Here is a 16,736-nt window from a genome sequence, read left to right on the forward strand (position 1 = left end):
ATCTGATGAATCGAGTTGCTTGATTCTCTAGAGCCTCAGTTGCTCACCTGTCACACAGAGCAATGAACTAAAACAAGCTTGTATTTTTGTATCTTGGATTGATGAGATAATAAATCCACATGAAATATTTGGTATGCTTCTCAGTTCACGATAAGCCAAGTAATAGTTTCTCATTGTTTCGATACGATCATTTCTGTTATCATGTTCACGTACATTCTCCCATCCTCCTCTAGCAACTGTTATTGTAGCTAATGATCCATACAGAGTATTCTGTGCATTTTTCAGTGACATATGCTGACTGGTTAGATGCTTGAAATTAAATTCTAACTTAGTACTCTCTTGGTCCTATTTCTCATACAGGTCCTGCAGCTGGGCTCAGATATCCTTCCCCAATACAAGCAAGAGGCACCAAAGACTCCCCCTCACATCATCTTACACTATTGTGTTTTTAAAACCACGTGGGATTGGATCATCTTGATCTTGACCTTCTACACAGCCATCTTAGTCCCTTACAACGTCTCCTTTAAAACCAGGCAGAACAATGTGGCCTGGCTGGTTGTGGACAGCATCGTGGATGTCATTTTTTTGGTGGACATTGTGCTGAATTTTCATACCACCTTTGTTGGACCAGCGGGGGAGGTGATTTCTGACCCCAAACTTATCCGAATGAACTACCTGAAGACATGGTTTGTGATTGACCTTCTGTCCTGTTTGCCATATGACGTCATCAACGCTTTTGAGAACGTGGATGAGGTTAGTGCCTTTATGGGTGATCCAGGGAAGATTGGTTTTGCTGATCAGATTCCACCACCACTGGAGGGGAGAGAGAGTCAGGTACATCCCTCAAATCTCAGACCTTGTTGTCATGTCTTTAAAGCTGAATTAAATGTGGGTGGTCAACAAAAGAGTAATGAAATGGGTGGGAACTAGCATGACTGATGTCCACACCGGAGGGAGCATGCTGGGTAGCTATCCTTGCCTGCTGTTCCTATCCTTTGGAAGCTTGGAGGCCCTGCATGTCAGCGAATGGGTGTGGACGAGACCAAAGGCTTACTCTTTCTCCACGAGGAGTCAAGGCCACTGGCTGGGGAAGGTGAGGCTGCAGAAGCAGTCATGCATGACCACTGCACTGGTGAATCTTCCTCTTGGTTTTGAATGTGGAATGTCTACCTATTGATCACTCGAATTGTGGGAACTTTTTCTTTCATTTGCTTCTGATCTTTGGCTATTTCACAGACAATTAACTTGTGGTAACAGATATTGTTGTCACTCAATTTTTGTTTGTTTGTTTGTTTGTTGTTTTTGTTTTTCTCTGTCTCTCTCTTTGGTAAATGTTGGAATGATTTCTTTTTCCCTAAAATGAGTTTTGGAGGTGACCATTTGCTGGGGTAGTCAGGTTAAGAGTAAGTGGTTAAGAGTAGTGTTTTGAGATGGTTAATTTTGCAGGCAATGGAAGGACTCTAAAGAAAATAAAGACCTTATAAACGTGTTGGAATTAGGATGTGACTGAACAGTCATTGTCTGAATGAATGGGTGCCTGGGACAGTTTCAGCAAAAAGCAACTAACTGCTAGGATGGTTAGGAATGACTGTCTCCTTTGAAAAAGCAAAGGATGAAAAGGCAAAGGATGTCAAGTTATTGCAAAGAAAAACGCCATATTCTTATCTAGTTGGTGCTTTGTGGGAATTACTCCTGTTCTTATACCTCGTTGACACTCCAGATGGAATAAGATAAGGCAGTTCATTTGATTAACCTTCAGCCTTGTGCAGCTACTCAGGGCTCTTGTTGTATCAGATACAGAAGTTCACAAGGATTAACTGGGTAATGCAGGCCCACTCTTAGGGTCAACAGACTTGTGTTGCAGTCTTGGGACAGTTTAAAGGAACAGATTGCTCCCTGCTGGGATATGAAGACCTAGCAAGTAAATCTGTATCACACTGGTAGCATAGTGATGCCCCTCTGCCTTCAGATGAGTACGAATGGTTGCTGAGGATACCAGCCCCTTCCTCTGGAAGAACTTACCAACTGACCACTTCTCTTTGCAGGGAAGAGTAGCTCTTCTTGCAAAATGATGCCAAGTATGATCTGGGAAGATAAGAACTTGGATGCTCAGATGCTCTAGATTCAGAACAATCCCTGTGCCTGTCTGTGTGCTGTGTCTTAATATACTTTAAAATCCCTAGGACTAATTCTCTGGGTGGATTTTGCAAGGGATTAAATGAGTCAAGACTGATCGTTTACAACAGCAGAATCATCTGTAAAGTGAATGTTGGGATTCTTAAATGTGAATTTTAGTAGATGTTTGGAATGTTTTTCTCTGAAATCACTTTAGGAAATTTTATGTTAGTGAGGAAAATATGATCATTTTGGCTTAGGTAATTCACAAGAATTCTCTTAATCTGAAAGAGCTTCTCATACACATATGAGAAATAAAATTTAACTTTAAAAAAGTACTTGAGTTTGTGAAATAAATCATTTGTAGCAACGACACTGAAAATTTGCAGATAAATAGAACAGTTCTTCAGCTTGCATGGATTCTCATTAAGAATTGGCAGAGTTATAAACACATATGTAAATGCGCTAGATAACTTGATAGGTTGGTAGAGCAGACAGCTTGTCTTAAGGGACAGTGAATGTTGGGGGGGGGGGAACTCCTTGAGTTGTGAGTACCCTTGATGGTGATTTCTGAATTCTAGACTCATGAAATAGACTAGTAATAGGGGAAAAAAAGCTCCATTTTCTATGTCTTTTTTATTGGTAAAAGGTTTGGCATCCAAGCTCCTGATATTACTTCTTGACCAAAAATAAAAATATTAATTGAAAGGGTTACAGTTCTGATTGATTTTATATCTGGTGATATCTTTTAAAGCTTTGACTGACACCTATAATAATGCCCTTTCATAACAATCGTGGTGATGTGTAAAGAAACTGAAAATGTGGTTTCTTATCTTCTTGGTATTATCACCTATTAGGACTCTGGGGCCCTGGTGCATGTTATTGAACTTCTCTGGATCACAGTTTTCCTGTTTAGATCTTGGGAATGATCTTCAGGAGCTGCCTGAAAGGTGTAGTGGTTGGGCAGTGGATTAGTTGAGCTCCCTGTCAGCTGTAAAGGCTCAAGTCTGGTGTGTTCCAAGTCTCACCTGCATTAGTCCCACCTCCAGAAACTGAGTGTAAAAACAAGAGACTTTGCCCCTGACCTTCCTGGTGGGAGGAAGATGAGTGTGGCAAGGTTCTTAGCAGGTGGTGAATAGACCCGAGGGAGCTCAGAGCCTGATGGAGGTCTTCTAGTTCAACCTTCTCAGCTCACAAGTAAGAAAACAGACTGAGAGGGGACTTGACTCACTCAAGGTTTCATAATAAATCATATAATCACAGTAATAATGAGTCCCCTTCTGATTCTTCTCTATTCTAAATAATTACAGATTTGGTAAAATTGGAGCAAAACACTTATGAAGTGAGTCAAAAGTGACCAGGAAGCTTCCGATGTGTGTGTGACTCACCCTTTGGCATGGCGGCATGTGGTGGGAAAGTGGGGCACTGGGTATGGTGGTGGAGAGGAGGCAGCTGCATTTTCCCCAAGGCAGCTGTGTGGGGTGAGATGGCAGTTTCAGATGCTTGAGGAGGGTCAGAGCTGCTGGTTTTCAGGTGCAGTCCTTTTATGAAAAGGCATCATTAAATTAGTGGGGATAAAGGGCTGGTGGGGGTTAGAGGAGTTTGGGGAGGACATGAAGAGCACCCCACCTCTTGAACCTGAATGGAACTTGGAAAAAGCCTAGAGAAGTCCACTTAATAGGAGGATCAATGGCTTAGTGGTTCATATTCATCCCCTGCTCTTTGACTCTTACCCACAGTCAAAGTTGTGGAGTTGCATATCTAAGATGGTAGCTGCTTCTGCTCTAGATTCTTTCTCTGGGAGAGTGTGGGGAGAAATAAGAAACTGTTGACTCATTTCTCAAAAAATGCACAGAGCTTACTTGTCCCTGGTATCCTCCCAATTATACCAAAGGGCTGCATGCCCACGGAGACCACCAAAGAAGACAGGAAAGAGCAGTGGTGACTTTGCCATCTGTGCGTGTGTGGAGTGGGGGTGGGCACTCTTGAAGAAAAAAGATTGGATCCACCTTGGACCTGGGTCAAGAAAGAACAAGGATAAATTGCTGACACCTGCCATCATGAACTCAGCCCAATGGCTATCACCCAGCACCATGATTTAAGCCACACAACATTCCCTGTGGCTCAACTTGTTTCACTTATGTAGATGGTCTCCATTTGCGTCATTCTCCAGTCTGTTGGTAATAATCTGTTTTGGAGGCTGTTTGGGAGTATGTTTGCACATTAGTTAAACTGGTTAGAGGACAAAAAGGTCTGGAAACTGAGTGAACCAAAGCTTGGGATGGGAATGTTGAAGCAAAAGCTAAATTAGTTTCTTTCCAGTGTTTAGGGGATTATTGGCCTAAGATGCTTCATGGATTAAAGATAGAATTATTAGGAAGCCTTGTTGCTTATTGCTATTGGAGTGTGGAAGTGCAAAGGGGAGAATAGGGACAGTCATGCTATCTGCTGGGTCACAATTCTAGTTCCTTAGAGCCTGGTCACAATTCTAGTTCCTTAGCTAAGAAACTTTTCTGCGCCTGGCTCTGACATCAGACAGCAGCACAGACTGTCAGTGCTGGTCCTCCCCAAGACCCCTCTGTCACAGGAGATGCTCACCTTAGAGCGGGAGATGGGCAAGGCATGCGAATAACTAGGAATACCTCTGACAGCAGCAAGTGACTGCCATACTGTTAGCTTCCCCACCTCTACTCTGCATGGCCATAAAGAAATTGTATGGAAACAGGAGGAAGATGATGTGTCATCCAGTTCCACCTTGTACAAGTCACTCCACCTTGCTGGACTTGGTTTGCCTCACCTGTATGGTGAGTGCATCTCAGCTCTAACCTCCTGTGGCTCTAGGACAGGCATTGTCATGTTCTGCAGGTGAAAGGAAAGGAACAGGTTGTCATTTTGCCTGGTGGCAGCTGTTCTGAGGTGGTGAAACTGGCCTGGGGGTCTCCTGGTTCCCCCTCTTTTTTGGAGGGGCAGTGATGCTGGGGATTGAACCCAGGGCCTCTCACTTGCTAGGCAAGTGCTCTACCCACCTACAGACTATGATCTCCTGACTCCCAAGCCTGTGCTTTTTCCTGTAGATTCTGCTGCTTTTCCAGAGAACCTGAGGGCTGAGGAAACCAAACTCTGCATTTCAGTCACTGGGCCCCTTGTCAGTTCCTCCAATCACTGCTTTCTGGAAGCTACATAGGACCAATTTCCTACTGTAAAAAATGATCTCCCCCTTGCACCCAGGCCTGACGCAGTGGTGCATGTCAGTAATCCCAGCAACTCAGGAGCCTGAGGCAGGAGGATTGCAACTTTGAGACTAGCTTCAGCAGTTGAGCTAGGACCTATCTCAAAATTTAAAAAATTTTTAAAAAGGTTGGGGATGTAGTTCAGTGGTGAAGCACCTTTGGGCTCAATACCCTGGTCACTTCCCTGCTTCTGTGCACACACATGGCCAAGTCTGATCTTGACTCAGGTGTCTGGGCAGAGCACAGCACTTCCGGTCTTCCATCTGAACCTCTGCTTGAAGGAGAGATGCATCATCTCCACAGTCTTTTACACCATGAGCCCAAGTCAGGAAGAAGAAGAATCATCAATCAGTCAATCAAAGGAAAAGTTCCAGGCGGCATTCCCAGCAGCGGCATTGCTAACATCTCTGAAACCAGACTTTAGCCACTGGCCATTGCCAGCAAGTCACAATCATCAAGAGAGAAGCATGCCCATCAGCATTTCCTGCCACTAACGAGACCTGAGGATGAAAACTACAGTGTGTCTGTTTTTACCAAATTAATTGGGTGGCAGAAATACTAAGTACACACAAGATAAAGAGGAAAAAATATGAGACTGCAAGATAAAGAGGAAAAAATATGAGACTACAAGAGTAGGATTCAGTTTTGCTGTCCACAGAACCTCCAGACATAGCAACTTGTGTGAAAAGTCATTGGTTTTTATCCAGGAATTATGATTCTGGGGTGTATATCCAGGGTCTCCCCTCTCCTCCACTGTTAATGTCCAAGGGACTCATAGGAGAAGAAAAAATTCAGGATAAGGCCTGCACTGATCAGGACTGAAAAAAAAAAACAGTGCTACTGAGTAATGATTTCTTTTCTTTTATCTTTTTTTTATTTAATTTTTTAATTTTTTTTGTGTGTGTAGAGATTGAACCCAGGCTGCTCAATATCCCAGCCCTTTTGATTTTTTTACTTTTGAGACAAAGTCTTGCCAGGTTGTTGAACTTTAGCTAACAATAATGTATCCATACTGGCTCATCAATTATATATAACAAATGTCCACACTAATATAACACATTAATGATAGGTGTGTTTGGGGACTGTCTCTGTAGGTCCTATTCCTTTTTTTTTCTATAAAGTAAAATTGCCCTAAAAGGAGTCTATTTATTAACAAAACCCCAATTGCTATATGAGACCCAAGGATTGCCTGTGTTGTTGGAACTCTGAGAAAGAAAAGCCTGGATCACCTCATGACTTTCAGCTGGACAACAGAGAAGTCACCTGTGTGAAACTTGAAACAGCCATCTACCTAAAAGAAACCACAGGTGAAGGCAGGCAACCCTGAGTTAACAGAACGAGCAGTGCTGCACGTGGGCCCAGTTTGCATTGAGCACTGGTGATAAGAAAGCCCCGAAGAGCAGGGGATTGGGAACTCAGAAGAGCCTCGAGCTGAGACCGCTTGCAAGGGAGAGATGAGCAAGCTGGGTAACTGGACTCTGGAGTCGCTGTTGACCTCTACCCTCATCAGCCATCCCTGTACACATGCACCAGTGACCTCGGTGAGTCACTCAGGCTGCCCACCCAAACCGCTCACCCCTCGGGTTTGAGGGAGGTCCACCAATGCAAGGGGGGTGAAGGGGCCGTGCCAGAGATGTGGTCAATGGTGCTGCTGCCCCTCTGCTGGTAAAGCTGACTGGAACTTTCATTTATCAGTCTCCTTCCTGACCTGTGCTCACCGTGTGAGGGATGGGGCAGGGATGCACCTCTCCTTCAAGCAGAGGTTCGGATGAAAGACCTGGGCTTAGGTATCCTGTGCCTGCACAGGTGCCAAGTCATGATTTGGGATGTGTATCTACGGGAGCAGGAGAAGGGCCAGGGTGAGCATTTTTATAAGTAAGAAATTGACTCTGTGAGAGTTCCAGAAAGCAATGATTTACTATGAAACTGTGGTTCCAGAGTTAAGGAAAAATCGTAAAACATGATGCTTGGAGGTTATGCAAGGGTTCTACCCTTCAGAACAAAAGATTCAGCTGCTGTGCCAGTTCCCCTGTGCCATCACACCTCCCTTCTTTCCCAGACGCCTTTCTGGACAACCCAAGTTCTACATCTCTCTCGATTCTCCACCAGCGTTTCTTGGCATCTCTCCTGTGTTGGTCCTTCTTTAAAGACAAAACAAAACAAAACAAAACAAAAAAAAAACAACAAAAAATATCGTTGATTTAGATGAGGGGGAGGGGATACCGCTTTCCAAGGAGCTTCAGTCCAGCGTGGGCCACTAATCATGGGCCCTGGCAGAGAACATGAAGGATGCATTCCAGGGACCAGCTGAGGTTGTTGAGGCATTCAACAGGGAGAACTGAGACTAGTAGGAGCATCCAGGGAGGCTGTCTCCAGCTGTCTCCAGTCTGGTGATGAGAAGGGAGGAAAGAACGTGGGGAAGGGCCCTGCTCTTAGGAACCACAAGGGGTTCATTGTGCCCAAAGCAGAGTGTTGGGAAGGGGCAGGAAGCAGGATTCACTGATTAAAAAATCCCAACATCTTACCAAGGAGTTTATATTTTATTATGTGGGCAGAAAGAAACCTTCAAGGGCTTTCATTCAGGGCATGACATCTGATTTGGGGTTTTGAGGATGTACCCAGGCAGCAGTGATGAGAAGGAGCTTAGAAAATGACACACGTCCCCACTTTCTTTCCTCCTGCTGACATCTACTAGCACCCCGAATGCCTCTCCCTAACTCCGGCTCCTCGGCCCCTCAGCCTTAATGCCTGGCCAACACCCCCTCTCCAATTGGACCCCATTCTCTACCTCCCCTGGGCTGCACCAAGTGCCTGAAAGTGCCCGGAGAGCTGCAGCACCATGCACACCCTGCCCCCTTTGTCTTCTGAGGCCTGTGTGCATTTTCCCGGGCTCACGGGCAGGGCAAGCCTTCAGACCCTTTCCTAGTTCCTCAAACTGACCACACCTGGCCACAGCCGCCCCCCTCCCTTTTCTTCTCCTTTACCAACAAAAGAGGAAGGATATAAAGAGCTTCCACATACTCCCACCACCAAGTCCACTCTCTGCCCTGAGTGGACCCCACACACTCTAATCCCCTCCCTGTCAGGGGGTCAGCTTCAGTGCCCAGGCCACGTCCTCTCACCCACTCAAGGACTGTGCCCGTGTTTCCCTTCTCTGCACCATCAAGGAATATACCCAACCTTTGTAAAACCCTCTCGACTTGATCCAGCTCGGGCCTCCTTTTCCTGCTTCTCTTTGCTAAAATAGACCCAGGGAGAGTTTTCTCCATCTATTTACTTTCTTGAACCTGCTTTTAAGTTTCATTCTTGTCATTCTATTGAAACTAACTGCTCCAATCAAGGATACCTGGGACGTGCCCACTGCCAAATCCAATGGTTAAATCTCGGTTCTCATCTGACTATACCCATCAGCAGGGTATAGACCTGGGAGCCTGTCATCTCGAATACAGAAAAATCCAAAATTATGGCCCAGGGGATTCTCAGTAGTCCATCCCTTGGCCACCTTGTCTGGAGCATGTTGGCCTCAGGTCACTTGCTGTTCATTCTTCTTAAAATATTCTTCCCCTATAAGTCCACCTGTCTTTCTTCTTGTTTCATGAAGTGTCTGTTCAACGTCCCCAGATAGGAGTGACTTTCCCAGACCAACCTACCTAAAATCTCATTATTTAAAAAAAAATTTTTATAGCTCTCCTCATGTCTGATATTGTTAATCTCTCCATTATAATTTTGAAACTTAAAAAAATCAAGTATTAAATATGTATAATTAAGTGCAATAAAATGCATTAATCTTGGGTACATAGCTTAATTTTTATAGATGAGTATTTACACGTAATCGCTTCGTGAAAAAAATGTTGCTGTGTTTATTAAGGTACTATATTATATCAGCTATCTAATGCTGTGTAACAAACCACCCCAAAACTTAGTGATTGAATACAATAATCATTTTGTTGCTCTTTTGTTGAAATTTGGGTGTGGCTCATCTGAGAAGCTCTTCTGTTGACTGTTAGGTTTCTTTTTTTTATTGATTATTTAAAGCATTACATAGCTCATGATATATCATCTTTCATACATTTGATTCAAATTGTGTTTTTTTTTTAAAGAGAGTGAGAGAGGAGAGAGAGAGAGAGAGAATTTTTAATATTTATTTTCTAGTTCTCGGCGAACACAACATCTTTGTTGGTATGTGGTGCTGAGAATCGAACCCGGGCCGCACGCATGCCAGGCGAGCGCGCTACCGCTTGAGCCACATCCCCAGCCCTCAAATTGTGTTTTGAACTCCCATTTTCACCCCAAATACAGATTGCAGAATCACATCTGTTACATATTCACATTTTTACATAATACCATATTAGTGACTGTTGTATTCTGCTACCTTTCCTATCCCCTACTATCCCCCCTTCCCTCCCCTCCCCTCCCATCTTCCCTCTCTACCTCCCCTGCTGTTGTTCAATTCTCTCCCTTTTTTCCCTCCCCCTTGCCCCTCATAACCTCTTATAATTTTATGTATCATTGAAGGTCTCCTACTATTTCCATGTGCTTTCCCTTCTCTCTCCGTTTCTCTCCCCCCATTCGTCTTTGCTTACTGTAGTCTTTTCCTCATGCTCTTCCTTCCACACAATTCACAATAGCTAGACTGTGGAACCAATCTAGATGCCCCTCAATAGATGAATGGATAAAAAAATGTGGCATCTATACACAATGGAGTATTATGCAGCACTAAGAAATGACAAAATCATAGAATTTGCAGGGAAATTGATGGCATTAGAGCACATTATGCTAAGCGAAGCTAGCCAAGCCCTAAAAAACAAATGCCAAATGTCTGCTTTGATATAAAGAGAACAACTAAGAACAGAATAGGTTTCTTGTAATTGGAATAAGATAGTATGTCTTTTGGTGACTGACTTAATGTGTTCAAGGTTCATCTGTGTTATAATGTGTCAGAATTTCCTTTCTAAAGAATATTCCATTGTGTGTATATGTGTATGTGTAAAAATGTTATTCTTCCATCAGAGATGAAAACTTAGGTTACTTTTACCTTTTGGCTATTGTGAATGATGATGCTATGGACATTGGTGAACAAATATCTATTTATGATATCTATTTAAGATATTAACCCTACAGAGGTTCCAGTTTCTCCACATTGTTCCCAACACTTGTTCTTTTCTTTATATGGCCATCCTAACACATCCATAAAGTCATCATAATTAATATGATGTGGTATTTTATTTCCTTAGAAAAACATTCCCAGAGTTTTAAGACCATTTTCTTTCCTAGTCTTTCTTCTTTCTCATCCATCATCTAGATAGCGGCAGAACCATACACTCCGAGGTAGGAAAATGAGGCACTGGAAATTATAGAAGCCTGTGGAAGAGAAAGTTGCAACAAAGGAATGATTGCTGAGGGGTCCTATAGGACTTACACATACTGGGGAAACTTCTGAGTGCTTCTGGTCCTGGGGGATTGTGGGAGGCTTCCCTGAAGCAAAGCTTGTTTAGGAAGCTATGGAGAGAGGGGCGGGACTTTGAGGGGTGGGAAGGACTTCATGAGAGCAGGAAAGGTGAGGCACAAACGGGAATTTTCTTGGTTTTGTCCTTTGAAAGAAGACCAATGTTAGTGAAAAATATCTGGACCTGTTGGCTAATGAATCTCGACTCATGTAAAACTTGAGAGAAGGGGATAGGAACTCATCACTTGCTCCAAACGAAGGGCCCACTGATTGGGAGACTGTGTCGGAGATCTTGTGATTTCTTCCTATATTGTGTTATGTTTAACTGGATCTGTACATGTTAACTTAGTATTTCAGACTATGGGAGGAATATTCTGTTCCAATGATATGCTTCCAAGTATAGGCAGAACTGGCAAATATAAGAGCCTTTGGATAATATTCTAAAAAATGTTTTGACCTCATTTTTTTTAAGATTTTCATGTTATCTGTAAGATATTTTAAGAAAATATAGATGCAGAAATAGACACAGTGCTTATGATTTTTATCTTTGCTGGCATTTTGGCCTATGTCATCCCAGTTCTTCCCGCCACCCCCGGCCTTGGAACATGTGCATATATATCTTACATATTTTAATGAGATTATGCTGTATATAGTGAGTTGTAGCCCATTATATCTAAACAATAGGTTTGAAGTTTTACAAGAATTTAAATGATTACATAATAGTCCATTATGAGGATATCATAATTTAGTGTTTGACATTTAGTTTTATTTTTATATAATATTATAATAAATGATGGCACAGAATCTTTGTAAATCTGTGTCACATTCCTGATTATTTCTTTCCCTTTTTCTTCTGCAGTATAACACATGGGAAAATACTCGAATGTGCTGCTCAGTGAATTCTTAAAAAGCAAGTGTTGTCTATGTGGCCATCATGCAGATCAGGGAATAGAACATAACCACTCCTCTTACATCCCTCATCTCTCTTAATCCCCCTTCCTCTACCCCAAAGTAGCTATTATTCTAACTCTAGTTTTCTCTTGCCTACTTCTGAATTTTATAGAAGTGAAATAAGACAAGGTAATCCTTTTATATTGTGTGCAGTGCTACTTGAGAAAGACATGCTTTTCAGTAAGTATGTTAGATGTCAGTTCATTGTTGTATAATCTCTTGTATGAACAAACTTTAATTCAATCTACTGTTGATATTCACTTAGGTTACATTTTCTGTTACTTACTCTCTGAAAACCCTCATTTTTATTGGAAAGAGTGGACTTGCTGGCCATAGGTATTATGTGCGTTATTTGGTAAACACTGGCAGGCCGGTGTTTACAATGGTTGTGCTGAGTTGTTGCACGAAGTGGTCACAGTATGCTTTACTTCCTCCACAACATTGATGTGTTCAGTTTGTTTTGTTCCACCTAATAAAACAAATTTGTAGTGGTTTCTTTTTGTAGTTTATGTTTCCCTGATGCCTAAAAAGATCAAGCATCTTTTCGTAGATTTTTGTTGGGGGCAGTCATTTTTGGTTATTGTCTTTATTGAAGTGCCTGTAAGGTTCTGCTTCTCTCTACAATAGCTATTCTTTTAAAAATTGATTTTTAGAAGTCTTCTGTATTGTCTGGAAATGAGCCCTTTGGGGGTTATATGCTGTAAATACCCTTTTTTCCTTGCTGTGTCTTTCTCCTTTCCTCCTAAGAGTGCCTTTTTGATGTACCCTTTTGATTTTATTAGAGCAGCTTAAACTTTTCACTTAAATGCCTCTGTGTCTTGTTTAAATTTCATACTCAAAGTTTAAGATATTTTCCTGTATTGTCTTCCCAAAGTTCGACTGTTTTCTAGTCACAGATCTGAAATCCACTTGGAACCAATTATCATTTATAGTGTAGGGTAGAGATCAAATTTCATTTTTTTTTATCCTGCATGGATAGGGATATCAGGTTGACCTAGAGCCTTTATTAGAAAACACCATTCATTCTTGTCTGTAGTCCAACATTTTGCACATTAAGTGTCTTGATAGACATGGAACTTTACCTGGACTTGGTTTGTGTTTTTGTTCCTGCCTCAATATCACATTGTCTGAATTAATGCGGTTTTGTAATAAGTTTTAACACTGGTTTTAATTTTTAAATATTTGACAGAATTTACCAGTAAGGCAATTTGGGCTTGGAAATTTCTATTTCAAGGAGACTTTAAATTATGGATTTAATTCATTTAATAATCAAAGATTCATGAACATTTTCTGTTTCCGGAGTCAATTTTAGTGAGCTGTATTTTTCTATTGCATTTAAATTTTTATTATTGGTGTCAGTTGTTTGTAAATTATATTATCATTAATCATATTCTTTTATCATATCTATGGCATATGAAGTAGTACTTGACATTTTTAATTTCTGATATTGGTCAATTCTTTTGTCTTCTTATTCTTTATTCCTCTTTCCCTAATTAATATCCCTAGGATATTTATTATTAAATGCTTTTAAAGAAATGACTTTTGGAATCTTGGAATTTTCATAATTTCATAAAGTGATTTATCCCCCCCCCCCCAATAATCACTTTCTGGTGATTTGGATCTTTCTTTTTTTTTTAAACCCAGGGGCACTTAACTACTGAGCCATATCGCCAGCCCTTTTAAAAAATATTTAGAGACAAGGTCTTGATGAATTGCGGCGTTGCTGAGGCCAGCTTTGAACTTGTGATCCTCCTGCCTTAGCATCCCAAGACACTAGAATCATTTGAATCTTAATGTTATAAAATGTGTCTAGTAAAAATTTTCATTTAAAGCTACATTAACTTTTTAAATGTTCCCTTGGTACTTTTTTTTTCCATTCATACTATATTATTATGTTTTGAAAATTTCTCAGCAGCCTATTTTTAATTTCATCTGATATATTTGCCTTTCATTGGAGGGATATAATTCATAACCTTTAGTACATATAATGTGATCTTTTGGCTTGTACCTTCTACCTTGCTATTTGCTCTTATTTGTTTCACTTATCTTTTTGGTACTTTTGTCTTTGGGGATTATTTTGTATTATTCCACCTCTTATTAACCTTTTGCTTTCTTACTATTGTTTAGTGGACACTCTGTGCATGTACTTTTCAACTCCTAATGTAAATTAGTGCTGGTGCCTCTTCCCAGATTTTAGAACATTAAAATTTCTTCTTACCTGCCTTTTTAATGTTATTGGTGTCAAGTATATGTGTGTCTGAATGACACATTCATTATTTTTTTCAGCCAATACTCATTTATGTCTATTAACCTGGGCATTGTTCCTCTTCCCATCTTTCTTGAAACTTCCATCTGGTAAGCTTTTCTTTCTGCCTGGAGAGCACTCTTTAGTATTCAGTCTGCTGGTGATGAATTCTCTTATGTTGTTTGTCTGAAAGTATCTTTATTCAGTCTTTATTTAAAACTTAGAATGTGCATGGCTTTTCAGATTTTTTTTACAATGACTTGTGTTGACCCATTTGGTTGAGAGCCACTGTCCTCATCCATTTCTCATTTTGAATAAAGAAACCAACCAATGAAGTAACTTCCCCTAGGTCACTCCATAGTGGAAGACCTGTTCGTCCTTCAGTATTAGATATTTATATTTCAGCTAATTCTTATTTGAGCATATTTTGTGTCAGGCACTGGGGCACTGAGCTAAATGCTAGGAGTAAAGTAATGAAACATAGCCCAGCAGAAACTAGAAGGGCATAGGGAAACAAACGGGTTTCTAATTATACTGACCATAATTTTAAGTAGAGCCCATTCCTTATTACCAAGCTGCATTAGTCAGCTTTCTCTCATTATAACAAATCAACTCAGAAGAAGAAGAGTTTAATGGCACTCTTAAGATTCTGTTCTTCTGCTCATTCTTCTAACATTTCATGATAATACACTTGGGTATGGCCACCATCTGTCGGGAACCTTGTGGGTAAGAGATACTTTAAAAAGAGATGGTTGATTAGGTGTGAAGGGACTTAGGGGGCTATCACTTAAAACTGAAGCAGAGGCAGTGTGAAGAAAGCGACTGAGAAGGAACTGTCATCTATGGTTAAAGGATACAGGCTGGCTATGGTGACCTGTGGGAGGCAGCTGAGGAAATAAATACCCTGATCTTTTTCTCCTTCTTCTTGGCTTTTCTTAGAAACCTGGGACGCTGAGCACTAAGGGCTGCCTACTAAGCTCCACCTCCTAAAAATTTCTCCCAGTTCCCAATGGTGCTACCTTGGGAGGGGTGGGGGGCAAGCATTTAATACAGGGCTTTAGGGAATACTCCCCCTGTAAAAGCTCTTGTATTTTTTAAAGTTAGAATTGTCATTTTGTTTATTTTACTCTTGATCAAGAATTTAAGGAAAGGACTTTTATCTTGTCACTTATCTTGTTATTAAAGATAACTCCATAATCTAGAGTCTCTGATCTCATCCTATTGTATTTTTCCCATTTCTATTATGTTTCTTACAGATTGCCTGATCTCTTCATGTGCTGATCGTTTTTGATTGTGTACTAGAAAATCTGTGAAATTATAGAATTATTTTGGGGGTAAAGGCATTATTTTTCAGAAAACATTTAAATTTTGATGGGTAGTTGAGAACACTAGCAACCATACCCACCTGAATACATCTTCATGCTTGAGGTGATCTGAAGCTGTATTTCAAAAAAAAATTTTTTTTCTGGTTCACTTTGCTCTAAAAATGGTCATGGTGGGTCTAACTAAGAGCAAGATTACCAGGATGATTTTCTTTGATAGACTCCAGACTTTTACCAGTGTTCCCCTAAACTTTTTCAGAAGCAATGCTCAGATCATTATTAGCCTTTTAGCTGCCTGTGTGAAATTGGTAAATACTCCATGGGAAAAACTGCTCCAAAGCTGGACTCACTCTGGGTTTCCATCATCGCCTGGATTTTTGGCTCCATAATTCTTTGCCTTGCTACCTCCCTGATGCATTCAAGCTGATTTTTAAAAAAATCTGCCTAGAATTTGTAGACCCTCTCAATGGAAGAGTTCATCCAAATTTATTAGTCCACTATTACCAGAAGACTAATTATTTTGTCGGGAAAAATCATTAGAAGTAGAATTAATGAGGCAGTGGAAATGCACGTTATAAAGGATTTGATCCATACCATTTATTTATCAGTAAGATTGTAAAAGTTTGCTAAGGTTTATGCAAACTTATACCTCACCAATATTAGATATTAAATTAGCAATTTTGACAATTAATAGATAAAAATTGGAATCTCATTGGATTTTCTTTCAACTATCATTTAGATTGAGTTTGTGTTCTCCATAACCATATGACCTTAAGCAATTAAATTTAACATCTCTGTGCTCAGTTACTCATCTGGATTATTGGGATATGATTATATCCACCTCATGGGATTGAGATAAAAATGAAATGCATAAATCCTGATGAAGTGAGCAGAGAAGTAACTGATACATCAAAATCTCTCAGTAAATGTTAGCTTTATTTTCATTAATATTTATCTGTTTTCCACTAATGATCAATGGTATTAAGGTCTTTACTCATGCAATTCTTAATTAACAGATCTGTTTCTCAAAATCTTAATCATCCTTTATGGATTAGTTCAGATGTTCCTTCCCTTGTGATACTTTTTTTTTTAATTTCTCTGAACCATGTGTAATGTATTTTCCTATTCAAACTCCCAAAGACTATTATTTACCCTTGGATTATAGACTCATTCTATCTTGTACTACAGATAGGCAGTCTATTATTTACAACTCCAAAATCAAAATACCGAGGAATGAGTTTCTATAACCCATTTGAGCAAAATTTCCATTGACCTGAATGTCCTTAGAGAAACCCTATCTGACCTAATGTATACTTCTTAGTGTCTTCATGTATGTCACTTATTTGAATATTTGTACACTTATATGCAAAGAATATTAATGTTCTTGGGGATAAAGTGCTGTCCAACCCTTCTTAGGGGTATTTGGT

General features: G+C 40.5%; 1 protein-coding gene across 2 annotated transcripts in view; it reads left to right on the forward strand.

The window, feature by feature from the left end:
• The window catches only part of KCNH1 (potassium voltage-gated channel subfamily H member 1), a 371,392-nt gene that overhangs the window by 81,613 nt on the left and 273,043 nt on the right, over window positions 1-16,736 (forward strand). Inside the window, exon 6 of one of the 2 annotated variants that reach the window (XM_081298846.1) lies at window positions 361-834. In XM_081298846.1, coding sequence (XP_081154972.1) covers window positions 361-834 — 474 coding nt within the window. The remainder of the gene's footprint in view (window positions 1-360; window positions 835-16,736) is intronic. The other variant, XM_081298847.1, reaches the window with a different exon arrangement.

This window comes from Spermophilus citellus (assembly GCF_964194105.1).
Source record: "Spermophilus citellus genome assembly, chromosome: 6".
Taxonomy (NCBI): domain Eukaryota; kingdom Metazoa; phylum Chordata; class Mammalia; order Rodentia; family Sciuridae; genus Spermophilus; species Spermophilus citellus.